General features: G+C 39.9%; 1 protein-coding gene across 5 annotated transcripts in view; it reads right to left on the bottom strand.

Moving 5' to 3' along the window:
• LIMS1 (LIM zinc finger domain containing 1) overlaps positions 1-27,384 on the bottom strand; it is a 147,745-nt gene that overhangs the window by 48,900 nt on the left and 71,461 nt on the right. The window contains exon 1 of one of the 5 annotated variants that reach the window (XM_012440705.2): positions 9,620-9,811. The exons of 3 other annotated variants lie outside the window; for them this stretch is intronic. In XM_012440705.2, coding sequence (XP_012296128.1) covers positions 9,620-9,726 — 107 coding nt within the window. In that variant the 5' untranslated portion in view covers positions 9,727-9,811. Of the gene's footprint in view, positions 1-9,619; positions 9,812-27,384 lie in introns of those variants that run through there. One more of the 5 variants, XM_012440706.2, reaches the window with a different exon arrangement.

Genomic DNA, 27,384 nt, shown 5'->3' with positions numbered 1-27,384 from the left:
TGCAATTTAGTAATGGGTATTGAAAACCTCTTTTATACTGATAATTATACTTAATGATGTAGTCAGGAAGGAATAAGGGAAGAAGATAACAAACAGACAGCCAACCAATATTTAATTTAAACCTATGAAATGCTATGCGATTACTGAGGAGTGATTTACTTCCAATTATATAGTCACCTTTGGAATAGGTGTGAGGTGGTAATGTATGTTTTGTGTATTTGAAGTGGAGAGTTCTATAAATGTTTATTAAGTTTACTTGTTCTGGGTCTGAGTTCAAGTTCTGAATATCCTTGTTAATTTTCTATCTCGTTGATCTATAGAATCGTTAGCTCTTCTTGTTGCATTGATCCTTTTGCCATTGTGTAATGTCATTCCTCACCTCTTTTGATCTTTGTTGCTTTAAAGTCTACTTTATCAGAGGCGAGAATTGCATCTCCTGCTTTTTGTTTATTAGTTTATTTTTACTCTCTGTTTGATTGGTAAATCTTCCTCCTTCTCTCTGAGTCTTTGTGTATTGTTGCATGTAAGATGGGCCCGGATGCAGCATACCGATGGGTTTTGGCTTTTTATCCAATTAAAATATATATAAGTTTAATACCGGCGTTTGATGCTAGCTGGCTGTTTTGCCCATTAGTTGATGTAAATTTTTTATTGTGTTAAAGTTCTTTGCTTTTTGATATATTTTTGGAAAGGCTGATATTGGTTGTTCCTTTATATGTATAGTGCGTCTTTCAGAAGCTCTTGTAAAGCAGGCCTGGTGGTGGTGAACTCTCTAAGTACTTGTTTGTTCGCAAAAGATTTAATTTTTCCTTCGCTCATAAAGCTTAGTTTGGCTGGATAGGAAATTCTGGGTTGAAAGTTCTTTTCTTTAAGGATGTTAAATATTGGTCCCCACTCTTTTCTGGCTTGTAGGGTTTCTGCTGAGAGATCTGCTGTAAGTCTGATAGGTTTCCCTTTATGGGTAACCTGACCTTTCTCTCTGGCTGCCCTTAGTATTTTCTCCTTCATTTCAACCCTAATAAATCTGGCGATTATATGCCTTGGGGTTGGTCTTCTTGAAGAATATCTTTGTGGTGTTCTCTGTATCACCCGGAGTTGAATATTACCCTGCCTTGCCAGGTTGGGAAAATTTTCCTGAATGATACCCTGAAGAGTATTTTCCAACTTGGATTCATTCTCTTCATCACATTCAGGTACACCTATCAAACGTAAATTAGGTCTTTTCACATAGTCCCATATTTCCTGGAGACTTTGCTCATTCCTTTTCATCCTTTTTTCTGCATTCTTGTCTTCTCGTTTCATTTCACTGAACTGGTCCTCGACTTCTGATATCCTTCCTTCTGCTTGATCAATTCGACTGTTTAAACTTGTGCATGCTTCACGAAGTTCTTGTGTTGTGTTTTTCAGCTCCATCAATTCACTTATATTCTTCTCTAAATTGTCCATTCTCGTTAACATTTCGTCAAACCTTTTTTCAAGGTTCTTAGTTTCTTTGCATTGGGTTAGAACAAGTTCTTTTAATTCACAGAAGTTTCTTATCACCCACGTTTTGAAACCTGCTTCTGTTATTGGAACACACGTGTAATCTATTAAGCCTTGTTCCGTTACTGATGAGGAATTGCAATCCCCTGTAGAGGGAGAGGCATTCTGATTTTGAGTATTCTCTACCTTTTTACGCTGGTTTCTTCCCTTCATTATATATTTATCCGTCTGTCGTCTTTATAGTTACCGACTTTCTAACTGGGTCTCTGACGTCCAACTTGTTGATTCCCTGTGCCGAAATCTGAGCAATCCACTGAGCCGGCCAAAACAGCGGTGTTAAGACTGATGGTGCTTTTCTGCCCGGGAATCTCCGGACTCTGCACCAAGAACTGGCGTGCTAAGGCACCAGCAAAACCACCACGCCGGCCACAAGAGTCACCCTGGCGACCCGTGGAGCTCCTCCACTGGGAATCTCCTGGTCCATGAGCAACTAATATTCGTCTGAAAGTGTGGCGTCCTCTCGTTCTTTGTGCTTTACTGGGAGGTACGTGCCCGAGCTGCTAATCATCAGCCATCTTGGATCTCTCTCTCTTTCTGCCGAATTTCACTGCTAGTTATGATGGACACCAAATCTATCGATATTGCTTTAAGCACATATGGTCAAAGAAGTAGTCTGCTTTTTCCAAAAAATACTTCAGTGAAGTCCCAGCTACTTGGAAGGCTGAGGATCACTTGAGCCTGGGAGCAAAGATCATGCTACTGTACTCCAGCCTGGGTGGCAGAGCATGACCCTGTCTCAGAAAAAACAAGAAAAACCTTCATAAACCTCATTACTATTATATTTATCTTCAAAAATTAATGGACTGAGGCTAGGCATAATGCACTGTGGCTCATGCCTGTAATCCCAGCGCTTTGAGAGGCCAAGAAGGGTGGATCACCTGAGCTCGGGACCAGCCTGGCCAACATGGTAAAACCCTGTCTTTACTAAAAATATAAAAAGTAGCCGACAGGTGGTGCACCTGTAATACCAGCTACTTGGGAAGCTGAGGTGGTAGAAATGCTTGAACTTGGGAGGCAGAGGCTGCAGTGAGCCGAGATTGCACCACTGCCCTCCAGCCTAGGCAACAGAGCGAGACCCCGTCTCAAAAATAAACAAATAAATAAATAATGTGATGAAGTGTCTTTCCACATTTTAAAATACATCAAAGCATACTCCGTACTACTCTACCTAGATAACAAGTGCTTTACTTTGGAGGGGTCTGGAAGGAGGTACAGTCACAATCTTGTCTTCAAAATCCCCATTTATGTTATATTCTATTATCTTTTAATGGCTTTAAGTTTTATTTGTAAAGAAAAATCAAAATACTGTATTCTGATTTCACTGCCAATTCAACAAATGATCCAACAAACCGCTTTCCTAGCTCATTTCATTAATTTATTGATTCACAAATATTAACTGGACATCCCTTGTTTAAACTGGTGGTAGTCACTAAGTGAGAGCTAGAAATGACTCCTGGCTTGATCTGACATGGTTCCACATGGATGGTATCTGATCCATACGTATTGAAGAGCTATGGGAGACACTGAAGGAAAGACAAAGGAAAAACTGAAAAGAAGTAACTAGTAGAAAACCTAGGAAAAGGCAGTGGTGGAGAGACACAGGAGGCGAAAATTTTAAGAAGAAACTATTACTGCTGTCAAACTTCAAGAAGTCAAGGGAAAGTCACCAGGGCTGTAGTGAAGACAGATACACTGAGAAGCTGCTCACAAGGGCAGAAACAAGTGCAAGGCACCTGGAAGTCAAGAACACTCAGCACTGCAGGCAAAGCCCAGCGCTCAGAAAGGCAAGGAAGCATCTTCCTCCAGGGTTCAGAGTGGGTATGGCCAGGCTGACATGCTGGTTTCTGACTTCTGGTGTCCAAAACCGTAAGACAACGGATTTCTGTAGTGTGAAGCTACACAGTTTATGGTACTTGCTGATGGCAGCCCTAGGAAACAGGTATAACCATTTAAAAAAACTTAAGGAGGTCCATATTTATGTAAAACATATTAATTAATAATTACTTCTAAAATAAGATTTTTTTTTTAAATAAGAAAATATTTGTATCCAAAGTTTGTTTTAGTCACAAAATAGCCACAGGGTGGCAGACGCATAATCAGTTGCTATGTCTCTAAGATACATACATGTAGAATAAATAGTACTGTTTCCTTTTAATAACATCCATCCAAAGTCAGGTAGGTAAAGTACAAGTTTTGGACAATTTCTTTTCTGACTTTTACAAGTAATTTATACCTGAGACTTCAAAATTTTGTTTGCTTTTTAAAAACCCAAAAGGAAAGCAATCAAATTATTAATATTTTGAAATTTAATTGTCACAATAAATCATTTAGATAATTTGATGTCTACTGACAACAAAATTAGATTGATTCTGTTCAAGTTGAGATTGGTTAATTTCTAAATGTCTCTTAGCAGTGCAAAAAAAAAACAACAGAAAGGGATCATTATTCAATAACTTTTTACCTCTTTTTGTCATTCCTTTAATGGACCTGATTTTTAAGCATCAACACTGCTATTTTTAATTTCAGCATACACTCCATTACAATCATACATTACTTAGTGACAAGGATATAATCTGAGAAATGCATCGTGAGGTGATTTAGTCATGTGTTAACATCATAAATATACAAATGTTCACATAAACATACACAAACCTGAACAGTACAGTCTACTACATGCCTAGGCTATGTGGTATAGCCTATTGCTCCAAGGCCACAAACCTGTACAGCATAGGACTGTACTGAATACTGTAGGTAACTGTAACACAACAGTAAGTGTGTATATAAAACAGCCAAAAAATTACAGTATAGTAAAAATATGGTTTAAAAGATTAAGATGGTACATGTGCATAGGGCAACTTCCTTATAGTCTCAAGAGACTACTGTCATGTTTGTAGTCTCTCGTTGACCGAAATATTTTATGCAGCACATGACTGTATACAGAAATATTTTAGATGACTGAAAAATATATTTCCCTTCGGAAACTAAGCTTCCCAAAACTACTGAAAGAGAAAAGCAAAACAATCATGATCTACACTCTAGTATATGTATCCCTCAGGCTTCTCTCAGCATGATACTGTGCATAAATAAAAAGTTAATAAGACTTAAAAAGTAGAGTGTAAAGAGTTTAATCTAGAATAAAAGAGGCACCTTTAAGCCAGTTTAGTTTCTCATTCCTTTACTCATTCAATGAGAAACAGATTCTGAATTGCAGTAGGTGCTAGAGATGCACAGGAAATATGGTAAAAGTCTCTTGCCTTGGAGAATCCCCTCTTTATCATATGGTAGAAGGTGGTGAGAGGGGGCCTGTAAAACCAGTTATTACAATGTAAGTACTTGTAGGTTACAACCAAACATATAGGAGAAAACACTACTAACTTTTAAAGAGCAGATACCTTTCCATAGCAAAGAGAAAAATATTTCTTTTTGTGTCACGTGTTTGCTCATTGTTAGGAAGACTAAATGTGCCATCACTGAACCATCAAATAATGAGAACAGATAATATCAGACAATAAGATAATGACAAAACTGCAATTTTATCCCAATTGTCTAAGAGACTACATTTCTAAAACTAAAATACAAATATAATTTTTCAGTTCAAAGATGGGCCAAAAAGCAATCAGCAAATTGCAAAATAGGTATGCAAGAAACTCACACCCTAGGCTGAGCTACTCCAACCTCAACTGAACTCTGGGCACTAACTTATTTGAATCAAGGACAGGAACTGGTTATATAACAATGACTACCTTTATAGCCTTCAGTTCTTCCTCACTTATAGAATCATGAGAAGTTGTAGGCCCATACACACAAAAGCCCTTACTTAATGCAGTGCCTGGCCTACAAGAGGGGCTCAATTAATGGTAATGTACTAGTCAGGAACACATGACCTGAGTTTTCACTCTCAAACCAAAGCAAGGACATTCCCACCATTTAAAAATGATTTTATATGCTGTATCTATAAAAATATGAGCTCGAAGGTTTATTCAATAACCAGAAAGTAAAGGTCACATTTCTTTGCACTTCCATTCTTGGTTAACCTGATTCATCCAGGAATCAGGAAAAGGGTACTTCAAGGTCAATGCTGCAGGAAAGGTGGACAGGTTTAAAAAGCAAAGAGCTCACTGCTGCTGTCTGGTAACTTCACGTTTTCACTTTACTCCTGAACTATCAGGAATACAAATTTCAAACTACATTTTTCTTTGATTCACATTCTTTTCAAATGGCTGACAAGCCCTGATTTTATCCAAGCAAGATAAACCTAACTGGGAGGTGAGGGTGTGAGGAGGGCAGGAGCATGGCCAAAGGAACAGGGAAAAGGGAAAGCTCTAGGAGTTTTTATCTCAGCACTAGACCAAGGGTCAGCCCAGGTTTTCTGCGAAGGGCCTGAAGGTAAATACTTTATGTCTTTGTGGGCCACATTGGTCTGTATCACAACTCAGCTTTGCCAGTGTAGCACAAAACCACCACAAATAAGCATGGCTGTGTTCCAGTAAAACTTCATTTACGGATACTGAAATTTGAATTTCATATATTTCACATGTGAAAAATATTCCTTTTTATTATTTTTTTCAACCATTTAAAAATGTAAAATCCATCCTGAGCTCGTGGGCCACACTCAAAAAGGCAGCAGGCCAGTTCGTGTGTGTGTGTGTGTGTGTGTGTGTGTGTATGTGTGTGTGTGCATTAAAAACTAGGAGGTGAGTGAGGAGGGCAGGAAGTGAGGGAGTGAGGAGGGCAGCAGCATGGCCAAAGGAACAGGGAAAACAGGGACAGGGGAAAAAAAACTCTTCTCTATATATGTGTATGTATATGTGTACATATATGTATATATATTTTGAGACAATCTCATTCTGTAGCCCAAGCTACAGTGCAATGGTGTGATCTCAGCTCATTGCAACCTCTGCCTCCTGGGATCAAGCGATTCTCATGCCTCAGCATCCCTAGTAGCTGGAACTATAGCTGTGTGCTACCACGCCCAGCTAATTTTTGTATTTTAGTAGAGACTGGGTTTCACCACGTTGCCCAGGGTGGTCTAGAACTCTTGAGCTCAGGCGATCTGCCCGCCTTGGCCTCCCAAAGTGCTGGGATTACAGGCGTGAGCCACCACGCCTGGCCACCAGCACCTATATTAAGCTATGTTTTGAACTCAACTGGAGAAAGGTGAATTTTGTACTGTTTCTAATTGGTTATTTACAAATCCCTTCTATCTGAGGCAGAGAAAAAATGACTTTGAGAATTTTAAAGGTCAGGAATTTCTCAGGTATGTTTGTTATTCAGGTATCCTCAAAAAACAACTATGTTTGGGTGCAACATAATTTAAAAGACAGAATAGCTAAAGGAGTAAGTATATGTACATGAGTATATCTTAGATGTTATTTTGGGACACCAAAAACTTCAGGGAAAAAAGGGTAAATGTCTTGTGAAGGTATGAGGCTTCTGACCCACTGGAACAAGAATGTCACTTGTGTCTCTTCACTCTAACTATAACCCTTAAACACAGTGGATAATGCTCCACTGTACAAATATGTGAATAAAGTCAGTTTCAAGTCATATTTAATACTTAGGAAGCCCAATGTTTGTAATACCACCTTTTACCTGTTCCAGTTTTGAACAATTTCAACAGTTTTGAACAATTTCAAGTTTGAAGCCAGAAGTATTTTCGTGTGTATTATAGTGCTCTTTAAGCACCTGTATCTCATATTTCAGAGCACAGCTTTTTATTTAAACTTAAAAGAAAAAAATTGTTTTCTGGCAGTGGCCATGACCAATTTTAGACTCTGAAAGTTTTCCTATTAAGAGTCCACAAACATTACAGAAATGAACATGTGAGTAAGAAGGAATGAGAGCTGGAATGGGTCTTATGCAATACTTGAGACAGTATGAAAAATGTTTGATAGCACATGTACTCAAAATCAAATAATTGCTCATGGAGAGAAAATCTGTTGGTCATATTCAATATGCCCAAACCTAGGGGAATGTTCGTGTGGCGAGGCCTGTGTCTTATTCATCACTGTATCTTTACTTTGCACATAATTGGCACTCAATAAAAATTAAATGATGAATTAACTGTATCACACTATTCACAAGATAACAATGCCACTTGCCTCACTGAATCGGTGGTGAGAATATTGTGAGAGAGTAAATAATGTTCAGTAATGGTAATTATTTTTATCCTTATTAAAAAAAGAAGAAACCAAGTCTTTAAAACATTATATAACTTGTCTGAGTAGTACTGAAACTTTGGTGTACCTAACTTCAAAGTCCTTGTTCTCTATGATTCCTATTAACTTAGAAACTTTATTTAATCCTGAAGATAGGCTTAGTATAACTAGAGTTAAAAAAAAAAAAAAATTACCTCTCTAAGCTGATTTAAAAAAATCCAGGGGCAAACAGACAATGGTTTACCTTTCTTGGCTAACCTATACTTCTAAATAAGGAAAATGGTCATTTTCTCTGCATTAGGGGACAAAAGAAGTGGCAGAAATACAAGTTGCTTATATCACCAGATAACTACATCACCAGAATGGGTGACAAAATATTTCTCTTTAATCAACTAGAACAAGCAATACTTAAGAAGTACTCTTCTTCTTTTAATTAAATTCTAAGCAAATGACATATACATTAATTTATTCATAGGTACTTTGGCTATTTTCTGAAAATAAAGAAAAGGTTGGTTTAAAATGTTATTTTGTAGCACTTAATTTCTTTTAAAAAAGGAAATTTCTCCAAACCCTGAAATCTGAAATTAAAACTGTTTTTGATAACTTCATTCTTGGATCCACTGTGGACTGGAATCTTGCAATAAATGTTGGTTTTGGAGGTCACTTCCAATTGTCTTATCTGGTTAGCAATATACAGCTCAATATTTTCACTAACCTCACATACAAAATTCGTAACAATTTAAACTCTGAGACTTTTTAATTGTTTAATCCAATCAATTCAAATTTAATACAGTAAATGTAGCTAAGGGACACCTGATATAGCAGACAATAAATTATAATAATGTTAGTGTCAATAATAGTCCTTTAATGCAACCTTTTCAAAAATTAGTGAGTCAACAATTTTAAAGTAAATGTTTCTTTAGTAAATTACAGTTCCTGTAGAATAGCTGTCTATGGCAAATACAAATTTAATAGAGAAGTTTTAAGCTTGTCAATTTGAACCTGTTAAATTTAAACAGAGAATTTAAAATCAACTCTGGAAGTGAGTTTGTAGGAAAAAGAACAAAAGTACACAAAATATAGATAACCTTCCCGCCGTCTAATCAGAATATTCGCACACTTAAATCACGACCTCCAAAACAAATTAAAGTACTAAACAGTAAATGCAATTTTAAAGAAGGAAGTCTCTCTTTACTGCAGCCTTCTGTTAGCAATAAAACAGGAACATCCCAGGAACAGAGAAAATCTAAACCCTTCAGTTAACGCAGTATTTTAACACACAGGCTTAATGTTGTAGGGACTTTCAGAACCTCAAATCTGAAAGAAATTTTCAGTAGTTGCAACAAAGAACTAAAATAGAGTTGTTTCAGGTAAATTCACTTTGAAAGTCAAGAACTCTAACCTTTTTAGTTAAAATGGTTTCCAGATTTTTGATGTCCTTCCTTCCTAGGCTACATTAAATAGTTCACTGCATTCCTCTGTTACACCATTTCAGTAACAATCCCCATGACACCCTGCCCCCAAACCCAAGCCACCACAAACTACCCCCCTTCACCAAAACGCTGACAAAAACATGTTCCAATCAGCCAAAGAAAATTAACTTTAAAGTAAGGGAAAAAATCAATTATTTTCAATTTAAAATGTTACTCTGATGATCATATAAATTTTAAAGACATAACAACATTGTAGGTTTGGAGAAGAGGTAAAACAACTTAAAGGATTTGTGAAGAAATGGGCAAAAGTGTCCTAATTTTGCACAGTTCCAATCAGCACAATCTTGATGCTGTGTTCAGTCTTTAATCACAGACTGGGAGGTTACTTTCAATGAGTACTTCCCAACGCTGCATCCACTTAGGCACGAATCCCCGCTGCACTTACTAGATGCCTTGACCTTTAGCCAACCATGACTTTGCACTCACCTTAGCTCTTCCTCGGGTAATCCATTTACTCTCAAACTATCCGGACGATCTCGTCTTCTCCTGTAGAGACCTGACTGTGAAAGCTCTTTAAGCTGTAATGCAGTCATACTTCTCTCCACACATCAATTGCTGACACTTTAAAGCATTTATGTTCAGCAGTGTGGCTGCCAGGGGAAAACAGTGTCCCTTGCCGAGGGACCTCAGCACACCTGACTCAGACTTAGAAACCTCCAGGCAGGCCAGGCTGCTGAAGCACAGCTTCCTGTTTCTCATTGGTACACACCCTCCTCAGCAAGGCACAACTTGCCTTATCTCTGGGCCTCGCACCTTGGGGAGGGGGAGTTGGTGACCAAGAAGGTTACTTGTTTACTAATAAGCAAAATTTAATGGTTATGAATAATACACCAATTCCTTTATAAACCTTTCCAGGATCATTCGGAACTAAAATTGGGCTAAAAAGATCTAGTAAGGTAGTCGATAAAGAAAGGCCCAGCTGTTTTATTTGCCAAGAAATCCATTAACACTTCACAGTCAGCTGTCAGTTTAAAGAAACACCTGGTTATAATGGTTCCTTAGAGATATTTTCCTTAAAGAGGACAAGAGGGGCAGAATTCTAAAGGGAAGCAGTCAGATTCCTCCCCCTTACTACTCTACTCTAAATCCTCTTCAGAAGGGAAGAAGTGTCTTTGGTCTGCCCACCCCTCATTAAATATTACTAAAAATTTCATAACTGAAAGGAAGATGGTTTCTTCTATCAACCCCATTCAGAGATGTTGCGAATCTGTAATTACTGGCTGTGAATAATGCCCTCTAATAGGGCAGGCCACCTCGGGTGACAGAATGTTGTTGGCTTTACGGTGGAATGGGTCCTACGTACCCTATGTTTATCTGTACATTTGACTGGGAAGGTTTTGGATATGGGAATGTGGACAACAAATATGGGGCAAGTCCTTCGTCATCCAGCTGCAAGTGACACTACCCAACAGCAGGTACAGCGTGGCCCTCCAATCCACTTCAGTCTCACTGAGAACGTAGGACCACACCACAAATACAAGCCACCTCACAGCAAGCTCTTAGCCAGTGTTTGGCTGCATGGTTCTAGGAATTTCTCCCTGGGCAATTTATACCAGCCTCTTTTCCTTTTAGAATCTTCTCAACAAAAGCACAGAGAAATGGGTGCGATACTTTTTTTACACCAAGAGTTAGTTAATATAGTCCCATCTCTGAGAGAATCTGCATTACAGATACAAAAATTAAGGCAACCCACAGGAGAGGGAAGTCTACATTCCTTCACTCAGGACATAGATGCTAGTTCCCCTGAGGGCTACCATTTGTTATCCTAGGTTCATGGCCCAAGGGAAAACAAATGACTTTTCATAATTGCCATTCAAATACAGCATGTTTTTAAAGATGCAGGGGAAAAATTTACCGTTTTTGTCACTACACTAGATTTAACAAATGATGAAACATGCTTTAAAAAATCAGTTGACAGTTGTATCTGTCTCTGGAAGGGTACACAAAAAACCGGTAACACTGGTTGCTTCTGAGGGACCTGGGGAACAGGAGAAGAAGGAAGCATTTCCATTACATACCAATCTACACCTTCCGAACTGTGAATATACTGCCACTCAAAAACAAATAGAATTTAGAAGATTTAAATACAGAACAATTTAGTTTACAGTAATAGAAACATATAAAATTAGAACTCCTAAAGTATCCAATTCTGTCTTTTTTTTTTTTTTTTTTTGACACAGAGTCTCTCTCTGTCACCCAGGCTGGAGTGTAGGGCGCAATATTGGTTGACTGCAACCTCTGCCTCCTGGGTTCAGGGGATTCGTGTGCCTCAGCCTCCCCAGTAGCTGGGATTACAGGCTCAGGCCACCATGCCTGGCTGATTTTTGTATTTTTCATAGAGATGGGATTTTGCCATGTTGGCTATGCTGGTCTGGAACTTCCTGGCCTCAAGTGATCCACCCGCCTCGGCCTCCCAAAGTGCTGGGATTACAGGCGTGAGCCACTGTACCCTGCCTTTGTTTTTTGTAAATCAAGACAGGTTAAAAAAAAAATGAACAGAAACAACCACTAATCTTCCTTAATTGTTTTCCTCTTACCTCAACACAGAATAGATACCTAATGAATAAAATACAAATCAATTGTATATTCACTGCAAATACAAAAATCCTAATGTGAAATATGACCTGTCTCCATAGAAAATGTAAATAATTGCTTTATTTTTAAAAATTGATGTAGCTTGTGACAAGGAAAAAGAACTTGGTGACTACTAAAGGTTAACCAGACAGGAAACACCTAACTGTGTAGGATGAATCCTGCATTTGATGAGAGTACTGTTAAAAGGATGTGCACGGGGTGGCAGGGCAGGGTGGGGGAACAGTTACCATGCCATTAAACAAGCTGAAACAATTCTTGCCCTCTGACTTTTAAAATGGCTGTATGACAAATAGGAACTTCAGCAAATCAACACTTATGTTTTGATGAAACTGCCACACTGAGTAAAATTAAATTCTGGGTCTTTGGGGAAGGCCCTTTTAACAGGATCTTTTCACTGAAGGTTGAGAGAGAGGACTGCGCTCCCTCCCCAGCACGCTTCAGACAGCAGCACATCAGCACAAGGAAGAAGGGCAGATGGACAGACACCCAGCGCATACAACAGGGCTGTGACAAAGAGAGGGAGGAGGAGTTCCCATCTATTTTTCCTTTCAATCGTACTTTCCCATGGAAATAGAATTATTACTTATGCCGGAATTCTCAGATCAGGCCTATATAAAGGTTTTTAAATTTCAAATACTATCTTAGCATGATTTTGACAGTACAGAGGGAGGCTGGTGTAAGTGCGTTTTCTGTGGGCTTCCATATAGAGATATTTTTCATTTTAGTACTCTTAATAATCTTTGAAGGCCAGTTCAGCCTCTCATTCAATGTAGAATTCCCCACTGTCATTTTTCCCATGGCCTTATCCCTATACAGTATATATACACCTGGGATTTTGTCTCTTCATGGACACTTGCAGTGATGGTGTACTTCCTACCTCATAAAACTCCTGGGGCTTTTCCCCATGTGCCTAGTGGTTGTTAAGGAACAATTCACAAAAACTGCAAATGAGACATTTGCCTTAACAATTGGTCTGGTCTTTGAACCTAATTACAACTTTTTGTCCTTTTTTCCAAAGTGTTGGGTTCTTCTTGAATCTGTAGTGACTCCAGCAGATCTCACGCCCCCATCCCAACTGAGAGGACTGGACTCCAGGAGTTTCCAGGACAGACCGTGCTTCCTCTCACTCTCTAGCCTTTGCACATACAGCTTGGTAAGACTGGAAGAAAGCTCACTGGCAGGACTAGCTTCTAATCATCCCACTAGGATTCACTGCAAGAATCATCTCTTCCAAGAAACCTTTCTAGACCCCATATCCAACATACCGCTACAACTGTAGGGCCAGAGACATGGCAGACAGTTACGTCTGTTAAACAAGCTCTATGCTTTAGTTGTTCAACCAATTAATTTTGAGATCCTAATCATTTTACAGTGTTATATTTAAGAGATCTCCAGAGTTCTGAAGCTTTTTCATTTCCGCATGTAATACTCAACACTGCCTAAATGAGATTTTAAAAGACACAGTCGTTCTACAGTTTTGGAAAAATTTACTTTCTTGGTGAGACTAAAACTCTGAAGCTTTCATATTTGTGGAGTTGAACAGTACCTTCCACAAGTATAAACATTTTCCATTTGTGATAAGAATAAAAAATTAGCCTGGATTTTTGCCTAAACTTGTCATAGTCGAGTTTTTAGCATCTTGTTGCAATTAACCCCTTCAGATATAAGAGGGTAAAGAAACCTAATTAAACATCAAGCCACTAAACATGATCAGTAATGTAACTGAATCATCAATTACTTCTCCTATACAGAGTTAAAAGAGCTCCAAGCTGGTTTCCATGGCTAACTGGGGCTCACTGCCAGTACACTAGGTACTAATGGCCTGTAAACTGGTCGAGCAGCTCTACATTTCCAGGCCATTAATTTCCTTGTGTGACATAAAAGAAGAATTTTATGTTTTACAGCTAACTTTGAACTTGATGGAAATAAATAATTTTTAGTTTATTTTTTATGTCATAATTATTTATAGGGAAAATGAAATTTTATCTAATAAAGCAAGAATATCCATCCATACTATGTCTAACACACATTGATCTGGTAAACATTTATTTGCCAGTCAAGCTGTCTACCTAAGTGAGGTCTCTCAAGAGTACTCTAGCCTATGAATTTGAAGGAAGAACAGTGCTATTTATCTACTGCAGAAAAGGGTTCAGTGATGTATCATTGTGAATAGGCTCAAGGTCAAGCTAACTGGAGCAGAGAGTATGAGAAGGCAGAAACAACTGTCTAAAAAACTGTCCACTGTGTGGAAAAAAATCACCAAACAATGGTCCCACTCACAAGCAGATAATATTGCAACTGTCTACAAGCCCCTCTGAACTTTCTCCTTAATCAGGCTTCCTGGACCTCTGACACATCTGAATGGATAGGCTGAGCTGTCATTAAAGCTCATGCGAGGCCAGTGCAGTGGCTCAGGTCTGGAATCCCAACAATGTGGGAGGCCAAGGCAAGCAGAGAGCTTGAGCCCAGGAGTTTGAGACCAGCTTGGGCAACATAGTGAGACCTCACATTTACAAATACTAAATTAGCTGGGTGTGGTGGCAAGTGCCTGTAGTCCTAACTACTAGGGAGGCTGAGATGGAAGGATCATGATCACTTGAGCCTGGGAGGTCAAGACTACAGTGAGCTATGATCATACCACTGCACTCCAGCCTGCGAACAGATTAAGACCACTGTATCAAAAAAAAAAAAAAATTGCAATTACAATGCGATTACAGCCACCTCTCCCACAACCAGCAACATGGGGCCATCAACAGTCTTCAATACAGATCATTAACAAACGTTCTCAAAAGCTACTGATACCACATGGCAAATTTTCTGGGTATATTTCCAAATAATTTAAAATGAAATTCTAAGTAACCTGTCCAATCCCACATTTTCAAGGGGCCAAGGGAGAGTCCAAGGTAGGTTAGTGGAAGGGTACAAAAGGGGACCAGTAGACATTTAGCTGACAGTTCCACATTTGGAAACTTCCTTGCCGTGACTGCCTTATAAGTACACAGGAAGTCATTTCACTGTCACAGTTCTCCACTGTTCCATTTGCAACAGAAGTGGCTGAGTCAGGTGACCTCCATGGTCTTCTCTGCAGGCTAACATTACTTGGCTTCCAGACAGGACCTGTGTAACATGACTCCCTGACTGGAGCATGCTTTTCTCCTTCATCGTTTTAGTCAGAAATCTCATTCCTGAATAAAGCAGGCAGCGCACATGGGTAGGTTCTGCACATTCAGCTATTCAACAGACATTTCCCAAAGGCCTCAATGTGCCAGGCCCTCAGAGTGTGGAGGAGGACCCTGAACAGCCTCTGGGCTCCCCTGATCCTTCTCCATGTCCACCTTCTCTTTGGTCACAAAGCTGCTTGAGGGTAAGAGCTCTAGAGTATATAAAGGACCACGAAAAGGCATGCTGATCACCCTAGCCCCAGTATACCCCCAGCCCTGCCCAAAGAGAACAGAGGGTCCTCCTCAACAAAGTGCTGACCTTTCAGCGAAGGAACATAGACAGAAGCTTGCAGTGGGACTGCACTTTTCCTCCCTGAGGGCAAATTAGGGGGGGTACCTCTAATGTAGTAAATTTGGTTCTGGAAAACCACATATAAAGCTAAACTTTAGCACACAGAATAATTTTTCTTTCTTTAAATGAGCTATTTTTAAAAGGAATTCTAGTGGTAATCTTTACAAAGGAGAGCTTTTCTACAAATTCAGATTTTCCCATAATTTGACTTAAAACAAGATATATACATATATGTATTGAAATTACTTTCTAGATATTGTTTCTACCCATTCTGCCTGTCCACCAATTATATACTTTCTAGTGTATCTATAACTTCTTAGCACATTTCTAAACTAAACCTTCATTATAAAAAAAATCCAATAGGTGAAATACTTCTGTGTGAGAGGAGAAATGTAACAGTTACTTGCAAGCTAGTAGTTCTGATATTCTGAGGACTAGAAAGAACAAAAACAGTTCTTCTCCCTGCCCTGGAATTCAAGGGGTGTGTCTTCAAAAATAAACCACAATTCCTGCCTCACCCCAATATAGGTTCATAACTATAGCCAATATTGTCAACACATCAACTTTCACTTCAAAATCTCAGGTTATCAAAATACTCCCCAGGTTTTATGTGAAGTTTAATGTTAAAGGCAAGAACACACATAACAAACTGTGTGGCCACATTTCTGATATCTGTATTATCCCTTTATTGTTAGTTTTTCCTAACTCAGATAAAAGTTTGATTCAATGATACAAACAGAATTTAGAAATTTAAGGATACCAGCCCTAAAGACAAAAGTTTTTCAAAATATTTTATTTCCTATATAGTGTTACTATGCCAGAGTGATCGATAGCAACTGAAAATGATAATGTAAACATGTATTAGGCATAAAAATGTGTGTTCGTGATATACCACTGAGTGAAAAAAAAGACCATAGGATGCAAGCTATGAGATTCCATTTCACATGAAAAGATCACATATGTATATATCATGTATGTTCCACACCTTCCCTAGAATCTGGAAGAGTGTCTACCAAGACATCTCTGGTTGGTAGGGACTGGAAGCCTAGGCAGTGTCTGGGTGGTGAGAGAGAAAGTGCAGGGCAGTTCACATGAAGGAGACGCTTGAGCATGATGAGGACCTGTCAAGGGGATGAGACTGGCAGAGGCATGGACCTTCCAAACAGGGACCATAGGTTTAAAGTAGATGAGAAAAAAGCAAAATTCACATGGGGAGGGTCTGTCATCAGCCAAGTATAAGAGACAGCACAGAAGGGTGCCTGGTTTGCCCTCACACACCTTTAGTGAGCATCTAACCTGGGCTGGGGTCTGCTCTTAGCAGCAGAGACTCAGTGGCCTCATGGAGCCTGCAGTCTAATAGGAGACATTGGTATCAACCATATAACCACACAAATGAATCCGTAATTTAAAACATGTCAAATAGTAGAAAGTAGGGTGTAGAGTGGATGCTGACATTGGGGAGGGTAGCAGGCCAGCAGGGGCAATCTTCCTGAGGCAGAAACATTGGATCTGATCCTAGAAACCAGGCTTGAAAGCAAAAGGGTCTGACCCTGTGGTGGAGGGGAGGGCTGGGAGGTGAAATGAGACAAAAGACATGGGTGGTGGCATGTTTCGAAGGGCCTGGTGTTCTTCACGCTGAGAGCCATGGGCAGTCCATGTCTTAAGCAGGGTACTGACAAGATATCATCTGTTTGTGAGGACCCCTCTCTCTGAGACAGCAGGGGCCCCAGGGTGAGGACCAGCAGAGCTGTCGTGGCAGCCCAGGGAACAGACAGCAGCTTGAGCTAGCCCGAGTGAGTGGTGACAAAGAGAAAAGCAAGGAGAGTGGACACCGAGATGTGTAGGAAGGAAGGGGAAAAGGGCAGACTGGACGCAGAGGGCCAGGGAGGGAGGTGGGAAGCACCAACACTGCTAACATTTCTCCCTACATTCTTTTGTGGACATAGCAACAAAACAGACCTGGTGAAGTACAGCATGAGCCGCATGTACTTCATGTTGCCTTAATCTTGTCCACAGGTAGGTAAGCGTTTTAAACCTACTTTGACTCTAATAAAAGACTTTTATGAGTTCACGAAAGAAAAGTTAGGACACAAAAATGTTCACTTCTCACTATTGTAAAGCTCAGTCTCTTAACTATTTATGTAATAAAATTATTACTAACAACTGAGGTTGGAGTACCTACTCAGCACATTATGTGTTCTATCTCATTTAACCTCCATCTCAACCCTATGAGGTATGCATCACTATTACTCGCATTTACAGATGAGGAAACTGAGTCTTAAAGCAGTTAAACAACTTGACCAAACAATACAACCAATAAGAGAGTGTGGATCCAACCCAAGTCGATTTGACTCAAACATTCGTTTCAGTCATTCAACTGCACTGTGCCAGGGCCTAAAACATTCTCCCCCACAGACCATCACAAGGTCAAGTCTGAACTAGCATTGCCTCTCAACACTGACAACCTAACCCCGGAAGCTTCTGGGAAACTGGGTGCATGACAGAAGCAGGAGCCACAGCACAAGCCCCGGACTGTAAAAACACAGACTGGAAAGACGACAAAACACCCAGACACCTCAGACAGCCCACACCTTCTCTCCCTCCAAATGACCCAGACCTAGTCCACGTAATATTGTGAATGGTCGGCTTGAGGGTTCTGAAAGAAGCCTCGTGGGGTGCTCAGATGCAGTCCCCACTCATGTGTGTCTCTTCCTTTTCAGCTGGTTTTCTCCTGCAGGTTTAGAGGCAAAAGCCAGTGAAAGAAAGTGACCTTCTATTTAACTGAATTCCTAGATTCCTTAGGAGTCTTTGGGTCCAAATTACCCAAACTGCTTTATTTCCTTTTAGAGTACATGGAATTATTCAATGTTTCCAAGAGTTCTGGAAAAAAAAAAAAAAAAAGAGGCAGATTCTAACAGTTTTTTTTTTCTTTTAATCATAGCAACTCTGCTGAAACCAAGGGTACTGTTGAACAGCAACAGGCACTGGAAGCAACACAAACAGCAGACTTCGGGAGGGCGTGGGTGTACAGGGAGGCAATGATGGTGTGTGACCACACCGATTTCGGTTCCTCTGAGAACACTTCATACCGCACTTCTTCACACTTTAGAGCTCAAGCCAGTCAGCCACTTGCTCCTACTGCTTCATGCAAAGGAAGACTGGTGAAGAAGGTGATTCTTACTCTAAAACACAAATCGAACCAGTCACTCTGTGAGACTAATAAAAGAAAGGCCTATAGTTTTAATCCTCCAATCCTGATCTCAAGAACCCCTGCCAAGAGAAAAAAACCTCACTGTTAGCATATCTATCTATCTATCTATCTATCTATCTATATATATTTTTTAGATCACATTTCTGCAACCTCTGCCTCCTTGGCTCAAGCAATCGCCCCACCTCAGCCTCCTGAGCAGCTGGGACTACAGGCTCACACCACCAGCTCATTTCTGTATATTTTATAGAGACAGGGTTTTGCCATGTTGCCCAGGCTGGTCTTGAATTCCTGAGTTCAAGTGATCCCCACGTGCCAGCCTCCCACAGAGCTGGGATTACAGGCCTGAGCTATTGTACCCAGACTAGTGCCAATATTTCTGAGTGATCAAAACGTACTAGGGAAACATATTCTACTGAATAAAAATTCCCAAAATAGAAGTGAAATATCTTGAAACATAATAAGATCACTATATAAAACCAAAGCAAATGCACTATTTCTAAGGCAAGTAAAAGAAAATATCTATACATTGTTTTTTAAATCATAATGAGCCTTAGGGTAAGACCTAGTTCCTTCCCTGTGACTCAGTATGATTTAGGAAACAGCACCTTGGTGAAGAGCTAGATTACTGAGTGCTTCTTATGTGCCTAGAACTGTGATGAGCACTTTGTATACACTTACCAAATTTATTTTTTAAAATAATCCAATGAAATAGTACTATTATTATTACCATTTCAAAGGTGATGAGACATAGAAAGTGTAACACTGGGTGGCAGTGTATCACATTCTGGCTTCAAGAAAGTTATGCTTGTTTTCATCTCCATGGTTGAACTATTTTTTTTTTTTTTTTTGACACGGAGTTTCGCTCTTGTTACCCAGGCTGGAGTGCAATGGCGCGATCTCGGCTCACCGCAACCTCCGCCTCCTGGGTTCAGGCAATTCTCCTGCCTCAGCCTCCTGAGTAGCTGGGATTACAGGCACGCACCACCATGCCCAGCTAATTTTTTGTACTTTTAGTAGAGACGGGGTTTCACCATGTTGACCAGGATGGTCTCGATCTCTTGACCTCGTGATCCACCCACCTCGGCCTCCCAAAGTGCTGGGATTACAGGCGTGAGCCACCGCGCCCGGCCCTGAACTATTTTTTTAACTTAAAAATATTTTATTATAAAAATGTTCTTGTTTTATTTTCTAAAAATATGATCACTATGTTGGTTAGGATGGTCTCAAACTTCTGGTCTCAAGCAGTCCTTCTGCCTTGGCTTCCCAAAGTGCTGGAAATACAGGCCCGGACTGTAAAAACACAGACTAGAAGGACAAGAAATCAAATAAAAGAAGGTTTCTTTGCAGTCCAGGATTGGAGGATTAAAACTGCAGGCCTTTCTGTAATTACTATACAGTTATTATGCAATTGAGTAAAAAACTGAAACCTGGCCTTCAGCCTGGTTTTAAACCATAACAGGGTACTGTCTTCTAGTCAGAAAATAGTTATTTTTCTCAGCAGTAGATGAGAACTTATAATCAGAAATCATTTAAAAATTCAGCCATGGCTAAACACATTAGGGTGTCCTGGATTGGATGATGACACAAAAAAAAGACCTGATGAAGGTAATGTAAGGTGCTGACAAGAGGGGAAGCTAGGTGAGGGCTACATGAGGATTCTCTGAGCTCCTGATCTCTGCAACTTTTCTATAAATCTAAAATTACCCAAAAATAGGCTTATTTTAAAAATTCAAAACTTTAATTCTACATGAGAACAGAGCTGGTATCACAAACAAGTCAATGACAGGAGGAAAAACAGAGAAGGGTTTTCCTGCAGATTAAGAGAGACTTAAGAGACATATCAATCGATGTATTACTAAACTTTGGCCTTTGTTTAGATCTTGGTTTAAACAAAACAAATGTAAAAAGCTACTCTTGGGACAAGTGAGGACATTTGATTATGGGTGGGGTACTGGATGGTGATAAAGAATTATCATTCATTTGTTAGATACGGTAACAGCATGTCCATCTTCTCAGAGACCAGCATATATAAGAAAATGTCCATCTTCTCAGGGACCAGCTCTGAGGTATTTTGGGATGAAATGACCTGATGTCTCGGATTTGCTTTTAAATAATTAACAAAGAAAAGAAACAGAAAAAGAATAGGTGAAGCATATATGGCAAGATAGTATTAAGTATGGGTGATGAGTATAAGAGGATCATTTCTTCTATTTTTATATTAGAATGAAAATTTTCAGGCTGGGTGCAGTGGCTCATGCCTGTAATTCCAGCACTTTGGGAGGCCAAGGCAGAAGGACTGCTTGAGACCAGAAGTTTGAGACCATCCTAACCAACACAGTGGTCATATTTTTAGAAAATAAAACCAGAATATTTTTATAATAAAATATTTTTTAAGTTAAAAAATAGTTCAACCATGGGGATGAAAACAAGCATAACTTTCTTGAAGCCAGAACGTGATACATGCCACCCAGCTGAAACGCAGTGCGATACCACGATGGCACAGCAGAAGGCATCAGGTCAGGATTCCTCGGTTTTCTGGTGCTTCCTCTAATAAGAGATGTGAAGTGTCACATCTGAGGAGGTTAAATATGTCATCTAAGATCATATGAAATACATTAAGGGATATGTTACATTGTGAAAGGATGGCACCAGGAAAGGGGAGGAGAGAATATTCTATCTAGGTGGAGAGGAGATTGCAAAGGCATGGGAAGGTGGAGAAGTGAGCCAGGGAACAGTGGGTGCCTCATTCTGTGGAAGCAGTAGGAGCAATGACTGCGGGGAGGCAGGCAGTTTAGAGCCAGCTTTTAAAGAATCAGAGCCAAGCTGATGGGTTTATATGATGTGTGATAAGCTGCACATGGTTAGAATTCTGGGTGGGGAGCTGTGCAAGCCTGGAGACAACCAGCTGTAGAAGCGGCTCCAGGCAGCAACACCTGCCATGGGAGTGGGTAGAGAAGACTCCAGAGGAGAAAAAGAAGTCTTTACGCTTTGCCAGGTAAACAGGTTGCTAAGAAAAAACCCAAACGAGATTAGCACACACACCAACACAGGAAATTATTCTGTATGTATTTAGCCAGATCATGCCCCAAACAAGAACACTTCAAACCATTAGTACTCTCGAATCACTGATCCCACCCTCTTTTTCTATTACTCTTGGCAGATAACCCCACCTACTTAGAGAAAACAGAAGTCTTCAGAAAGACACCACCTCAGCTGTCTCCAAGTTAGTGTCCCCTCTTCTTTCACAGTGCCCTCTGTTAGACTGGAAATTAAAATATAGCACAAAATTAGCCCTGCTCTGAGTCTGCATTACTGTCATCTTGTTCTACTGGGAGTAATGACAGTAATAATCATGGTGCTAATGCTTCACATACTATTTTATTTGATCCCCCTGACACCCTGTGAAATGAGCAGTATCCTTATTTTGCGGAAGTAGAAGCTGGGCCCACAACTGGTGGGCGACAGAATGGGGACTGGAATGGGCATCAGGGACCAAGAGGCCCCATCTATGATCACTCTACTGCCCTGCTTCTCTCAAGATCTACCAACAAGAAAACAGATTTCTAACACTGTGATGTCTTCAATGAAATGCTATATAGCTATGAAAGAAAATTCACTAAAGCACATATCTACATAAATAAATCTTTTAAAAATGTGAGTGAAAAAGGCAACTTGCACAGTAACACGAACAGTATATACCATGTAAAATCTAAAATGAAAGAACGAATCCTATGCACTGTTAAGAATACATAAATATGTAATGAAAAGATAAAGACATGCACAAAAGCAAGCCAAACTCCATTAAGGAAAGAGTTTCCTCGTGGAGGAAAAGCAGAAGGAGGGAATATGATTGGAAGAGGAAAGTGAACCAAGAGACCTCAACTCTGTAAGATTTTATTTCTTGAAGTGGGTGGTAGATATTTGGGGGTTCCTTTTACTAATTGCAACATCTGCATTATTTTAAAGGAAGGAAAGATGAAGATGCACAGCAAACACTAATTATGTTAAGTCCACAAAGTTTCAAAGCACTGTGGCTGCCACCATGTGGCTCCTAAAGATGTTACAGGCACACAATTTTCAGAGGGTGAAAGAAAGGGGCATTAACTCAAGAAATCAATATCACATGAATGTTACCCATAGCGAAAGCCCCACTAATAAATAACCAATATTAATAAATAACCAATATTAAATAATAAATAACCAATATTAAAATCATATCCATTTCCAAATAATGCTTAATGAAACAGAAGACATAAAACATTATGCTAGGAGCCCACTCAAAGGAAGATGAGAAAGTTATGGGATATAAACTGTAAGACTAACGGATGGGAAAAAAACAGATGGGCAAGACTGGGTCTCAGGCACAATTAACTTAACAGGTAAATAAGGACCTATGAACTGAATTTAAGACCCAGAAGTAAATAAGCAAAAAGAATACAGTAAAAAGCAACTCCACACATGGTATTAATAATTTCACTTGTAAAACTTAGTACTTTTAATAGGCAAATTTATTAGCAAGATCAGTATCTCTTTTCTGGTTATATCCAGGTTAGAGAGAAATACCTACAAATTACACCATAGTGAATCCTAGTAGATGCACAAAAATATACTCGGGTAAAAATCACTTCTATATGTGCACACATGTACTATTTATGTGATAAAGATACCAGACAACTGATGTGCTCAATTATGTTCTATTTGTGCTTCATTTGGAGGGGGAATAGCTCAATATTGTGCAGCAGCACCCACCATGTCATTTATCTTGATTCAATGTGTCCCTTGTCAACTGGCTGTCTAAGCTAAGGTCTCCATGCTCATAGATGGCACCCTCACATGCAGGAAGGGGCGATCAGGTTCCCTTGGGCCTATTCTTTAAGGGCACTAATCTTATTCATGAAAGCTCTGTTCTTGTAAGCTAATCATCTCTCCAAAGGCTCCACCTCCTAATACCCTCACTTTGGGGTTAGAAATTCAACATATGAATTTTGGGAAGACACATTCAGACCACAGCAGCATGGTGCATAAGACATACCTTTCACTGCATATTCGCCTGTCTGGCCTTATTCCAATCACTTTTTCCCTTCTAACAAATGATCCACTTCCTCAACTACTTCCCCAGACTCAGCACACTCTTTTGTGTTTCCAGGATCGACCATTTCTCTACGTGGATGAACCTCCAGCCTCGTTCCTCACATAGGACTCCCACAATATTCTCATTTGATGGAGCCTTCCAGAGCTCCCCCACGGAGGCAGTGGAAGCTGTTCTCTCCTCTGGGATCCTACTGAACTTCAGACAAATCTATTATGTTGCATTTGCCATATCGTGTGTTGTTTATATGTTGGGTGGTCTTCCTCACTGAAATGTGAGCTCTTCAAGCCTGAAAAACAGTAGGTACCTAAGAAATGCTTCTTGAATGATTGAACTAAGTTCAGAAACTTCATAGAAACATGAAAGTGTTAATAAAATTTTAAAAGTATCTTACAAATTGTGATTTTTCTTACTAACATATATATACACCCACATATACTGAAATTCATCCCCCTGTCCACTCTCCAAAAAAAGTCCTCAGTTCAGTGACAGAGTTTGCTGGTGAACGCAACTGGCTTCCTATAAAGACTCCCACCTTGGTGAAATTTTAAGAATGTAAAGTCTGACTTTCAGCTTTTGAAACTGAGCAATCAATGTTGTCAGCACACCTAAGGTACATCCACCACTCAAGCATCCTCATTCACCAAGTTTTCGAACTGATGTGTAAAACCAGAACTCCAACTGGCAAACTAAAATATCTAGCTCTCAGAAGTAATGTGTTCTCTCCTACGTACAGGTCAAATGAAAATCTAAGTTATAATCAGAAGGTTGTCTGGTGTGTCTGAATTCATAAAAATAGTTACACGGTCTGAATACCCAGAGACTATGACAGCCAGATTCACCTGGTGTCAAAGCTGGCAGCAGGAGCTGGTACTTGGGCCTTAGGGCCATGCTGCCTGGTCCCCAGGCCTAACTGCCAGCTTCACTTCTGTGACTGCCGATATGCCTGCTGCTTCCATGCTCACCAGGCCTTTCAGATGGTCATGTCCTTTCTTTACATACACATTCAGAGCTACTCTATCCCCTTTAGGAGAATCCTGTTCGAGCTTGAAGTTTCACTCTCAGAGGATAGATAATCTGATTTCTTTTCTTTCCAAGTTGCTCTTGGGTTCCTCACTGTAGTCAAGTATGGTTCATAATACACAGATATAACGAACCTGGTTATAAAGATTAAGACTATACTGGCTGGGCGTTGTGGCCCATGCCTGTAATCCCAGCACTTTGGGAGGCCGAGACCGGTGGATCACCCGAGGTAAGGAGTTCCAGACCAACCTGGCCAACATGGTAAAACCCGTCTCTACTAATTATACAAATTATACTAATTATACAAAAATTAGCTGGGTGTGGTGGCACACGCCTGTAATCCCAACTACTCTGGAGGCTGAGGCAGGAGAATCGCTTTAACCCAGGAGGCAGAGGTTGCAGTGAGCCGAGATCCTACCACTGCACTCCAGTCTAGCAACAAGAGCAAAATTCCGTCCAAAAAAATTGTATGGCATTCTCTAAGCGGGGCATCACTAGGTCCAATCACTGACACATTCTCCTTGTGTTTCTGCTTACGTGAAGCCATGTGCTCGGCACGTAGTAGGTACTCGGCAGAGGACATTTTTGGAATACATAAAAAGGAAAATGGGAACAGCATAAGATGTTAAAAAAACAAATTTCAGTAAGTTTCAAAATATGGAATTTTAAAAAATTGTATCAAAAAAAGATATTTTGAGTGAGCTCTTTATTTAGCTTGACATACACAGGTTTCTAAGATGCAAGCAACAGAAACTACCACCTTGGGTTAATTTTAAACAGAAGAGATATTTAATAAATGATATTGGAATGCTCACAGACTCTTCAGGATTAACAAAGAACCCAGCTTGTAACAACATCTTGCCCAGAGGGGGAAGTCTGCCCCCAGTCCTGCACCTCTGGACAGAGTGTACTACATAGACCAACGCTGGGTACTGGGCTGCCCTGCTCACACAGGGTTCTACTGCTGCCCCTAAACAATGGGTGTCATGGGTGCTGTTACAATCATACTCTCCAGAAATGATTCCAGGCAATTTCTATTTCTTTGCATCTCTAGCTCTCAGGTCAAAGTCCAGTGCAGTTGTACCTGACAGCCAGAGCCCAAGGCAATTCCTGTGCCTCACCTGCAGCTGCAGGGGAGGCTAGGAAGGCAGGTATCTGGCCCTTCCAGATTCTCAAGAGGGAGCAGACTCACAAGGTGGGGACTCACTAGACAACTGTATTCCAAAGAAAAAGAAACCATGTGGCATTAACCCCTGCCTCATCAAATCTTTCCTGCAGGTAAACTGCTCTTACCTGGCAGAGATCAAATTTCAGACTACTAAGTGCTCTGCATAGTTCAGATGCTGCTGCCTTACTGTCTGTCCAGCAGACTCTACTCCTGCTGGTTCCCTGCTCCTCCTTCATCCAACCCAGAGGAGCAGGGGCAGCGGGGGCAGTGTTAGACAACGTTCTAGTGTTTTTCCAGTACAGAAAGAAAAGAAGCTAACTAACGCTATTTACAAGAAACCCATCTTGAGGAAGGCAGATGAGGAGCAAGTTAAGACTTCTTTTAATATGATTAGAATATGTTAATATCCAGTCATTTCTATTAGAACAAAATTTAATTGGAGAGGCTAAGGATAAAAGATCTGAATGGAGTTAACGATCTAAAATTTGAAAATGTTGATGTTTTCAAAAATCATTACAACTCCTCTTTGGCAGGAATCATCAAACTTCTATAAAAGGCCAGATAGTAAATTTTTTAGGCCTTGCAGGCTATATATAGTCTTTGTGATGACTAGTCAACCCTGCCCTCGTGGCTCAAAAGCAGCCACAAACAGTAAGTAAATGTGGCTGTGTCCCAAGAAAACTTTATTTATGGACACTGAAATTTGAATTTCATATAATTTTCACTCATTCTTTTATCTTTTTCTCAACCATTAAAAAAAAGGTCAAAATGTTCTTAGCTCATAGGCTGAAAAAAAAAAGGCCAGAATAAAACTAGAAATAACAAGAGGAATTTTGAAAACTATGTAAATACATGGAAATTAAACAATATGCTCCTGAATGACCAGTGGGCCAATGAAGAAATTTATTGAAACAAATGATAATGGAATTGTAACATACCAAAACCTATGAGATACAGGAAAAGCAATACTAACAGGAAGGTTTATCGTTCTAAATGTCTACATCAACAAAAAACCCTTCAAATAAATAACTGAAAAATGCATCTTAAAGAACTGGAAAGGCAAGAGCAAACCAAACCCAAAATTAATAATAGTAGAAAAAAAGAAATAACAAAGATCAGAATAGAAGTAAATGAAATTGAAATGAACAAAATATCAATAAAATAAAAAGCTAATTTTTTGAAAAGTTAAACAAAATTGATAAACCTTTAGTCATAAAAAAAGAGAGGACCCAAATAAATAAGATCAGAGATGAAAAGGAGGCCAAGCATGGTGGCTCACCCCTGTAATCCCAGCACTTTGGGAGGCCAAGGCAGGTGGATCATTTGAAGTCAGGAGTTTGAGACCAGCCTGGCCAACATTGTGAAATCCTCTCTCTACTAAAAATACAAACATTAGCCAGGTGTGGTGGCAGACACCTGTAATCTTAGCACTTTGGAAGGCCAAGGTGGGTAGATCACCTGAGGTCAGGAGTTCAAGACCAGCCTGACCAAGCTACAAAAAAAAAAAAAAAAAAGAAAAAGAAAAAAAAAATTAGCTGGGCATGGTGGCAACACGCTTATAATTCCGGCTACTCAGGAGGCTGAAGCAGAAG

This window comes from Aotus nancymaae, unplaced genomic scaffold, assembly GCF_030222135.1.
Source record: "Aotus nancymaae isolate 86718 unplaced genomic scaffold, 86718_ANA_hifiasm-v0.15.2.pri h1tg000155l, whole genome shotgun sequence".
Classification (NCBI taxonomy): Eukaryota; Metazoa; Chordata; class Mammalia; order Primates; family Aotidae; genus Aotus; species Aotus nancymaae.
The sequence above is the reverse complement of the archived record's forward strand: the minus strand, read 5'-3'. Positions and strand labels throughout refer to the sequence as shown.